This window comes from Sciurus vulgaris (assembly GCF_902686455.1).
Source record: "Sciurus vulgaris genome assembly, chromosome: 7".
Lineage (NCBI taxonomy): Eukaryota > Metazoa > Chordata > Mammalia > Rodentia > Sciuridae > Sciurus > Sciurus vulgaris.
Genome location: NC_136467.1, coordinates 57,444,437 through 57,455,521, shown reverse-complemented (window position 1 = coordinate 57,455,521; position 11,085 = coordinate 57,444,437). Strand labels below are relative to the sequence as shown.

Sequence of the window (11,085 nt, the reverse complement as noted above, 5' to 3'; positions counted from 1 at the left end):
TCTCATAAAAGATCTTTGCTATTGAGACAGTCTGAAATGGTAAACTTTAAAAAATAAAAGAAACCTGGAAGGAGCTCCATAAGTTATCATTGAATCTAATTTTACAGAGGAGGCAGTTGAGACTGAGAGGGAAGACTTGTTCAAGGTCATACAGCAAACCAGATCTCAGCCAGAATTGGGGGAGCCCCAGGGTCCTGCCTTGTGCACTGCAGTACCTGTCCATCTGCTTCCCAGAACCTGCAGCTCCCTGAGGTTCCCGTACATCCAGCACGAAGCACGACTCCCCCCTGGCAGAAGTTAATGATTAAAGCCCAGTCTCATCTAAGGCATCTCAGCCATAGTTATTAATTAAGCCAATTTCAGCAAGAAAAGACATTTCAAACAGAAGAGTGGAGCACACTACTCAAAATCTACAGACCTGCAGACTGTAGTAGAAACTGTCCAATTATAATATTTCAAGTCCACTTAAAAATATTTCATAAAACAATACCTTAACCTCTGTAGCCTTACATTTTCTCTTCATTGCATGCCACATGCTGGGCCATGATAAAACTTTGGGGTGTTGGGGGGCGGAATTTAACTAAAGTTACTTCCCTTAGTGTTTGAGTGAAGTAGGTAATCAAATCTGTTTGCTGTGCTCGCTGTCTCCAGATAGGGCTGTAATTACACCACATGAGGAAGAAAGGTAGCTGAGTCTCAGTCCAGATCATTTATGTAAACTCAGCCTTCTTGTCAACGGTGTTCTCACATTGCATGCGTGCAAACCACAAAAATCATCTCCTGTGAACCACACAGAGACAGTGTCCGATTGCAGGCCTGCGAGATTGCTTATGTTCTTTCTATAATTGGATGTCTGTGGTTCAAGACCAAAATTTGACATTCTGAGGGTAAAAGAAAACACTACTAATGAACTCCCTAATATAACAATTATATTTCCAAAACTTGTAAAAATTAAAGGTATTCTCTAAACCAAAGTGTTACAAATTAATACATTTTACTAGGTGAAAAACTCCTTTTTCATTAAAAATTAAAAAAAAAAAGTTTGGCTCTTTGAAATGTGTTTGAAAATAATTTCATCTTCAAGAAAGAAAAAGACAATCTCCAATATACCAAGATAACATTTAATCTCCTACTTTTAATATTTGGCAACTTTTTCAGCAATTTCCCTCCTCCCCCCAAATCTTATAAAAACCATGATGCACAAAATATATTCATATTGTATCTATAAATAGAGACATAATTGCAAGATGACAAAGAAAGCATATTTTTTCTTAATTCATTGAACTCTTCTCCATTTTGACAGATGGGTCAGTGGTTTTTGATTTGACAGTCCTTCCTGGCTGGGATCCAGAGTGTTTCTCTTGACACCTGCAGCTTCCAGCACACTCTGTCCTCTCTAGAAGGAAAACCACAGGCCACCGCCCTGGCGCCATCCGTGGCTTGGTCCAATCAATAAGGACTTATTTCCTGTCCATTTGCTGAGGTCACAGGAGCGAATCTCATTAATTATTTCTGCTAGTGCAGCCTCAAGTGTGCTTCTGGCGTGACAAGTGAAAACTGCTTGACCTTTTTTTTTTTCTTCTAATTTTGTTTGTAGCAGTTCCAAAAAGAAGGCATTATTCATTTTAGCAATGTGATAAAGAAAGAGAAAAATGTGTATATTTTTAAAGTCATGTACACATTTAGATAGATAGTTCATCACAAAAGCTCTCCCAATCACCTCATTCCCTAGGTTTTTCAGCTCAGGAACAATAGGGTCTTTTTAATTTGGTGTCATGAAAATCTGGTCACAGCAAACACAATGTTTTCTAAAGCCGATCTGGCCTCCGAGGGAGGGAAGCTCTCCAGGGCCTCCAGTGCCTTGTTTCCATGGTAACGACACAGGTCAATAGCTGAAGTCACACCTTTGCCAGCTTTGATTGTTTCTCGCAACTGTTAAGAAACAAATGCAAAATAAAAGTCAGTTTTTAGGGTACAAGATAAGGATCACAATTAAATGGGGGGTGTTGGGAAACAAAGAAGGGGAGAAACCAAGTAGAGTCAGTATTCCTGCTACGTTATTTTGAAGAAAGAGGACTTCATTCCCCAGCGATATTGAGGCACTAACCTCCCTAGGGCTGCTCCCTGTCCGCGCTGCAGAGCAGCACAATAGGCTCCAATCAGTCTAATTACACCTCCTCCCGACTCTCACATGGTGAAATGTGCCACGCTGGGGATGGCGGTAAGGAAGGCGGAGGGCATGTACATCTCTGGGATTTTGAATTTGAGGACTGCTATTCTTAGGTGAGAAAGCTCTCACTAACATCTTGATTCATAACTTTCTTTTTTAACACTATATGTGAGCACAATAGTCCATAGGAAAATTCAAGAAAGACACACGTTGTTAGACCTGAATGTGACATATTTAAACGAGTTGGGAACAGTGGCACACGTCTGTAATTCCAGCGACTGAAGCTCAGAGGATCAAAAGTTCCAGGCCAGCCTCAGCAACTTGGACCCTTTCTCAAACAATAAAAAGGGTTGGGGATGTAGCTCGGTGGTAGAGTGCCCCGGGTCCCTCCCCAGTACCCAAACCAAACCAAAACAATAAACTAAAACATTTTATTTGGGAAGAATTAACCAAAACACCCTTTGCAGAGGATTAACTCTTTCTGACAAGTGAAGTTCATTCTGATTCCTCCCACTGATCACAAAAAAGGACCAGTGAATGGTTATGCTTCAGAGGTAGAGAAGCTTCAGCCCTTTGATCTGTCTACTTTCCTCTGCTCCGTTTTCATCTTCTTCTTTGACAACACCTCCAACGTCTACCTCATTCCCCAGGTCAGGAACTGGGCATCTTCTTGGCTCCCCACATCCAGGGCAGTTGTAGGGTTCTCACCCATGACTGAACTCTCTGGCCCCCAGAGACTGGGGGAGGCCAGGAGACAAGTTCTAGTCTACGAGTTGTGGATGATGCATGTCACTTCTAGGCTGCAGCACTGAATTGTCTATGAGAGTTCCTTTAGCGCTCTCCTTCTGGCACTTGGAGTTGTTTCTTAGCCTGAATCCTGAGTGACCACACCACGGGCCTCTCCTGTCTGAAATGGACACATAGTATGCACAAGAGACCCAGCTTTGTTGTCCTAAGCCACTGAGACTGTGAGATCATCTGAAGCCATTTTCACTGATGGGTCAATGAGCCCTGTCGTTCCACCTCCTGGGGAGTGCTCAGGCTTATGCTCTACGCTTCCTTCTTGTTGCTACTACACTGGTTCAGACGCTCTTCATGCCTTGCCTGGGTTATTTTTTGCAATCACCTCCTCGAGTCTTCCTACCACCAGTTCTGCATCCCTGGACTCCATCCGACACAGCACACTGCAAGAGCTTTATAAAATGCAAATATGACCTTGCTTAAAGCCCTCCACTGCCTTAGAAGTCCATGCTCTTTCAGGAGGCAGTGATATCCCTTCCTCAATCCAGTTCTAGCCTTGCTTCCATTTCCTCCCCTGTACCCTTTCATCATGTGTTTAGGGCAACTAGTTGCACTTCTCAGAGCTGACCTATCATCTCCCCAGGACTGCCCATCCCACCCCCGCAAGCTCCCCAAATTCTACCTGGATGGAATGTACTTGGTTAACTATGATGGTGGCCTTGAGGGGCTAGGTGCCCCTCTTCCTCTGGGCTTCTGGAGTACCCTGTGCACATCTGGACTATGGCATTATCACACAGTATTGTATTTCAATTTTCTACTTATTTATCTACCTCTTTATGAGACTTTATGCTACTTACTGCATAATGCATGAAACATGAACCAAAAAGAAATATGCTCGTTTATTCCTCTAATTATCCAGAGAAACTCAGTGACTCAAGATCACAGATGGAGAGTAGCAAAGCCGATGGCTCATCCAAAGGCACTTAATACTAACCCCAGGTGCCCAGCACTCCAGGTACTCCACACTGCAGATGAATTCTGGGACTATTCCAGCTTGGGTTTTCTCTGGTCTCTTGCCGATCGCTGAATGCATGGAGGTACTAAAATGGTGCTGGGTACCAGCAGAGGCAGCCAGATTCAAACTCACGTTTCAGCTTTACAATACGATGGAAGCTCTCAGTTCTAAATGAGGATAAGATCAGTGTTTTGTAGGATTGTTGGGGGTGGGGTGGATGCATGAGAGCACAGAGTGTTTGACAGTGTCTAAATCACTACAGATGCTCAGGTGACTTAGTTCTCCCTCCAAGCCCTTAGCTGTGGCCAAGAAAGTCACTGAATCTACTCAGATCAAGTTTATTTTCGCTTGATACCCAATGAACTCAAAGGTAGCTGGACTTGGATCAGAGCAGTCCTGAACATAGATAACATAGACAGATAGGACACTCCCTTGTTTTCATTATCTTTAATCTCCCCAAATCTAAATCAGAAAACCCAACACTCTGTTCTATTCTAACTTCTAGGTTGGTACCTGTAAGCATGAGGATATCTGCATGACTAGATGCTCAAATTACAAGTACTAATTGAGCACCTACTATTTGTAAGTACTAGTAGAATTATCAAAACCAAGCTACAAATGTAGGACTAGGCTGTTGAGAAGAATAAGAGATTGACTGTAGTTAGGAGATTCCAGAAAGGTTTGCAGAATATGGTTTCGGGCATAAATGTTAATAAATAGATATGGCGTTGGAATAGAGAGGGAACTGCAGGGGAAAAAACAGCTTTAGTGAGGGCACAGAGGAGACCAAAGAGTGCAGAGTGTCGGAAAATGAAAACAAATTAATATGGCACAGCTTACAGGGCTAAATGTCAGGGGACCCAGGAAAGTTCTGAAAACCAGACTAAAACATTTGTACTTTTGTTTTATTCCAATTTTTTAGACTGAAGTATTTAAAAAGAACAGAAAAGTTGAAAGTTATGGCCCTGGGATAAATCTGGTTCCCTGTTTTTGTATATAAAGTTTTGCTGTTACATAACCATGTTAAATATATTGTTTATTAAATGTATTGTCTATGGCTACTTTTGTGCTATGGGGGCAGAGCTGTGGAGTTGAGTTTTTGTTGCAGACTGTAGGGCCTATAAGCCAAAGACATTTACATTTTGGCCTTTACAGAAAAGGTCTGGGGACTCCTGGACTAGCACAATGAATAACTATGTATCTTCCACCTAGATTCAACAATTGCTACATTACTCTTATTATTTGCAATACTGGGGATTGAACCCAGGGCCTTGCCCATGCTAGAAAAATGCTCTCCCACTGAGCTACGTCCCCAGCACCCTCCCCCCCCCACCTTTTTTTTTTTTTTTGGTGGTGCTGGGATTGAACCTAGGGCCTTGTGCTTGATAGGCAAGCACTCTACCAACTGAGCTATATCCTCAGTCCCCCCAGCCCTTTTTATGTTAGATAAAGTCTTGCTAAATTGCCCAGGCTGGCCTTGAACTTACAAATTTCCCACCTCAGCCTCTTGAGTAGCCATAATTTCAGGTGTGTACCACCATGCCAGCAACAGTTGTTAAAATTTGTCATTTCTGTTCTATCTACACATATGTATGTGCCTCTGAACCATCCGAAAATAAGTTGCAGGAAGTGGTATGCTGGTAAATCAGCTCTCAGGAGTGTGGTGGTGGGGGAAACCCTTGTTGTAGCATTTGCAGATTTTTGTGGTATAGTATTTTCATCATGCTGATTTCAAGCTGCCAGGGTCAAGGGATCACAAAATTCTTGGATCTTTAACAATAGGCTCTGAGTTGCTAGGACTTGGTTTGGGCATATCATTGGGTATAGGATGCTTCATCCTTCTGTTGACTGTATCTCCTAAGATAACATTCTCCTATGCAATCACAATACTATTATCAAAACTAGTAAAGTTAACTGGAGAAGTTAGAGAACTGCTGAGAGTGGTGGTGCACACCTGTCATCCTAGCAACAGGGGAGGCTGAGGCAGGAGGATCTCAAGTTTGATGACAGCCTCAGTAATTTAGCGATGCCCTAAGCAACTCAGTAGGATCCTGTCTCAAAAAAAAAAAAAAAAAAAAAAGGTGGGGTGGGGGCGGGGCGGGGGGGGGATATAGCTCAGTGGTAAAGTGCGGCTGGGTTCAATCCCCAGTACCAAAAAACAAGCAAAAAGAGAATTTCCTATTATTTAATATAGTCCCTGTACATATCCTCATTGGTTTCAAAAAATTTTTTTAGTCATTTTTTCAAGCCATGATTAATCCCAGTTCACACATGACATTTGTTTACAATAACACTTTAACCTGTTTTATTCTGCTATGACACTGTCATTTTTAAAGAACCAGGCTGTGTTGTAGAATGACTTACATTCTACATTTCTTTGATTGTTTCACTTAGTTCGTTTCTCTATGAACTTAAGTCAACCCAGCTCAACTGAATATATATGTATATGCAAAAAAATTCATTCATTCATTTATTTATTTATTTTGGTACAGGAGATTGAACTCAGGGGTGCTTTACCACTGAGCTACATCTCTATTCCTTTTTCTGTTTTTGGTACTGGGGATTGAACCCCTGAACCACATCCCCAGCTCTTTTTTATTTATTTTTTATTTAGAGACAGGATCTCACTGAGTTGTTTAGGGCCTTGTTAAGTTGCTGAGGCTGACTTTGAAATCCTCCTGCCTCAGCCTCCTGAGCAGCTGGGATAATAGATGTACACGGCTGTGCCTGTCTCCTTTTTCTTTTCTAAAAATTTGAAACAGTGTCTCACTAATTAGCTGAGGATCTTGCTACATTGCCAAGGGCTGACCTTGAATTTGCAATCCTCTAGTTTCAGTCTACTGAGTTGCTAGGATTATAGGAATGCCCCACCATGCCCAACTTAATTGAATATTTGATGGTGGCTAATAGGGTATTTAATCCTATGATGAGGGGGTGTAGCTCAGTGGTAGAGTGCTTGCCTAGCATGCTCAAGGTCCTGAGTTTGATCCTCAGCACCCCTCAAAAAAATCTGATTCTATGATGAAGGATAATTCAGATTAGTGCAAAAAGCAGCCAGGAGAACATCATTGAAAGTTACTCAAGTCCTAAAGAACATTTCTCTTGCATAAGGACTATTTTACTTCAGTCCATACTGAAATCCACAAAAGTAGACCCACAGGACTTTGTATACCAAGGGACCTGAGAGCACCCATGTGCACGATGGCCATTCCATGACTCTCTAGGAATCGAATCCTTCATGAAAGGCGTCATGCCTCACCGGCATCTGTAGACATTCTACCCACTAAATGAAAACTGTTGGCTCAAAGGACATTGTTTAGATTGTTTTAACCACGTGTTAAAAGGGACAGAAATAAGTCTATAGATCAGAGAGGGTTAAGTGGAACATTGAGGGAGAGAGCCATGACCTTAGTTCTAATGGCTTAAAAAAACAAAAACAAAAACAAAAATAAAACAAAACAAAAAAACCCAAAGACCACAATTAAAAAAAAAAAAAACTTTCCACTTTTGGGTTCACCTATATTTTGGCTGTTAAAAGCTCAATCTGATAGAACTTTTCATATGGGAAAAGTGCTGGTATGTTCACTTTGACCCTTATGGCCTAAAAAACACTTTAGCTATAGGCTACATAACACACACACACACAAATATAAAAATGTGTATCAGTTGGTTTTTTATTTCTTTGATATAGTATTTTGGGGCACTAATATAATTAAATCTCTAAGTCAACTAAAACATGTATAAGTGCAGTATCATGTGAAATAAATTAAGTCCAAATCCCCTGCTAAAGGATCCAATTAAAGATATTAACAAAGAGAAAAGAGGATGCAAAGTACTTAAAGTTAAGTGTGTTTTTATTTAACATTTGTGAAATACCTCGAGTGATAAATGTTGTTCATATGAGACCTTTTGAAGGAAATTATATGGCTCTGAAAACTATTTAGATCAAAAGTCTTTTTAAAATATTAAAGAAGCTGGGCATGGTGGCTGAGGCAGGAGGACTGCAAGTAGGAGGCCAGCCTCAGAGATTTATCAAGGCCCTAAACAACTTAGTGAGACCCTGTCTCAAAACAAAAAAAATTAAAAGGGCTGAGGGATGTGGCTCAGTGGTTAAGTGCCCCTGGGTTCAATTCCTGGTACCAGAACAAACAAACAAACAAACAAACAAATAAATAAATAAGTAAATAAATAAATAAATAAAATACAATAAAATATTAAAGAAAAGTTCCTGGAATGGGGTGTTAAGTAGCTATAAGAAGTGGAGGCAGTAGCTACTTCTGTCCAGGGACACCAGAGAAAGACTAAGACTTGGGAGAAACTCCAAGCACAATCTTATCTTCTCACCTCATTTTGCAGGAGAGGATACTGGGATGAGAGAGCCTAAGAGACATGGACAAGAGTCTACAGTGAACTTTTGTTGTTATTGTTACTGTGCTGGTGGTTGAACCCAGACAAGAGCTCTGTCACTGAGCCACACCCCCAGTCCACACAGTGAAAGAGTCTTGGTTTCATTTCTGCACACTCAGAGGGCTCCCAGCAACAGCACTGGAATAGATTTGGAGATGACCCTAGAAAGTTTAGAGAGAACAGAGATGTACTCATCTGGAACATGGAGTAGATCTTGTTCTAAGGAAACAATATAATAGAAAGTAAGGGAGACCAAAACAGAATGTTAAAGTTTTTTTTTCATGGTTGAAAACACGCGGACAGATAAAAGGAGACAAATGGGAGACATTCTAACCAAGTGGCAGAAGTGGATGGTGTTTCCCTAATGGAAATCGTGAAGTGGGCAGAAAGGCAAGATACCACAGTTGGTGGGACATTTCAACCTCTGAACATCTGCTGACACTCCCATTCTGCATTTTGAAATTGACAAATTCTTGGTGTTCCTGATGGATAATCTTATATATCAGAGGACAGAAGCACTTTTCGCTTGTGACAACATAATTGGGCATAAAGGTGACTGAAATCTTGTTAAATAATGTCCTTTGGTATTAGAATCTGGGAAAGGGTAACAGGCATGGCTTTAGAAATCTGAACCCTACATGAGGAAAATTCACTGCAAAAATGTTTTGTGAACTGAATGTGGTGGTGTATGCCTGTAATCCCAGAGACTAAGGCAGGAGGATTGCAAGTTCGAGGCCAGACTCAGCAATTTAGCAAGACCTTGACTCAGGATAAAAAACAAAAAGGTCTAGAGATGTTAGCTCAGTGGTAGACCACCACTGGGTTCAATCCTCAGTATAGACAAAAAAAAAAAAAAGTTTAGTGAAAGACTATCATGAATATAAGAGATCATAAGTGGAAACAATTCCAGGGTGCCTCTGAAAAATTAAATTCCTACAACAGTCATAATTAATAGTAAAGATACTAAAATAGGTGCAGAATGCTCTCTCTCAGGAATCGGATTTTAAAGCCCCTGGGTATAAAAGGAGGAACATGTAATCCCCTCCGCTACAGAACCCTGGTTAAACATCTGGTCTGCCCAAAGCACTGTGAATACAGGCTACCCTGCCTGATCGGAAAGTGTTGACAAAGGAGAGGTACAAAGCTGTAAAAACTGTGCTGGGAGTCTATGTCAAAGTCTGTATTATCACCAGGACACTTGTCACAAGTGTTTTTAAAGTGCTGTTCCTGATAGAAAAATGTTCGCAAACAAACTTGTCAGGAAGGCCAAAACCCAAACCCAGAATCCTGTTAAGATTGATGGGGGTGGGTGCAGAGGAGATAATGACAAAAATCAGGGGCTTAATAAATGTAAAGGCTGTTAAGTTGAAGAAGTATACTCAAGTTTTTGCAAAAAATAATATATTACTATTATTACTATGTTTTTGTATTGGGGATTGAATTCAGGGGGCACTCTACCACTGAGCCACATCTGCAGCCCTGTTCATTTTGAGGCAGGGTCTTGCTAAATTGCAGAGGCTGGACTTGAACTTGTAATCTTCCTTCCTCAACTTCCAGAGTCACTGGGATTATAGGTATGTGCCACTGTGTCAGCCAAAAGAGAATATATTATTAAGAGAAGACACAGAGGAGTTAGAATCTAACTAGAGAAAGAATTAGTTGTAAAAATACAATAAATTCCATGAACAGGGGCCTTTAAGGACAAATCATGCATTCAAATAGCCAGTTACAGGTTGTCAGGGAGGCCTTGGCTGCAGCTGCCAGCCTGGGCTTTTTTTTTTTTTTTTTCCATTTAGCTTCTGGTGTCCTTTCCTTTCCAAGACCACCCACACTTCTATCCAAACATGACAGAGTCCAGGTCAAATCACTGTGGCACCCAGTGAGCCCCTTCTCCACTGCCAGCTTTCCTGCTTTGTTTCCCAGATGCTTCTGCCCGGCTTTCCTCTCTGGCCCTTCCCCTCTCTGTCTTCCTCTGCACTCTGAATATCTACCTCTCCATCTACAGCCCCTTCCCAGAGGCGTCCACCCACTCTGTCCTGCTCCTGCATGCCTGGAACGAACACAAATGCCCTTCCCAGCTCCTCAAGGACCGTGAGAAACCTGAGAGATGAGCAATTTCAACTGACTCACATCTTCCAACACAGGACAAAAGAAAAGGTGTATTCTGGAACACAGACCAGTGAATTTATGGATAATTTAGGGGAAAATTCCAGAAAGGGTTATTAAACAGATGGTTTGTGAACTCTAGAAAAAAGGCAATGGTGATGGTGGCTTCAGGGTAAGTGGGTCACCACGAACAAGCCATGACAAAATGTTCTCACTTTTTCTTTTCTTTCGTGCTGGGGATTTAACCCTGGGCCTTGTATATACTAAGCATATGCTCTGTCACTGATCTGTACTCCCAGTCCCTCCCTCTTTTTTTTGCGGGTGTGTGGGGGGTGTCATTTGGTTATTAGCTTCAGAAATAGCGATATAGAATATATTTGGATTTTGCAAATTTAGTCCTTTGTGGATAAGGCAGAGAAAATAGGATCTTGATTTGAGCATGGTAATATGGATTTGAACATGTAAACACTGATTCCTAGAAAACATTTAGTAGCAGATTTATATTGAACAGAGAGGAATTTCTAGAGTTGTGCTGCCACTACTCAATACTTGGTTTCTTCCCCTTATCATAGTTCTATGCATTGCTTGAATGAAGATAAAGAGGAATACATATTGAAATTTAATTTTCAGATGTCACAGAGCCAAG

General features: G+C 41.2%; 1 protein-coding gene across 3 annotated transcripts in view; it reads right to left on the bottom strand.

Moving 5' to 3' along the window:
* Window positions 1–1,107: 1,107 nt before the first annotated feature.
* PDSS2 (decaprenyl diphosphate synthase subunit 2) overlaps window positions 1,108–11,085 on the bottom strand; it is a 297,007-nt gene continuing 287,029 nt past the window's right edge. For all 3 annotated transcript variants that reach the window (XM_079149044.1, XM_079149047.1, XM_079149046.1), the window contains one exon: window positions 1,108–1,932. In XM_079149044.1, coding sequence (XP_079005170.1) covers window positions 1,774–1,932 — 159 coding nt within the window. In that variant the 3' untranslated portion in view covers window positions 1,108–1,773. The remainder of the gene's footprint in view (window positions 1,933–11,085) is intronic.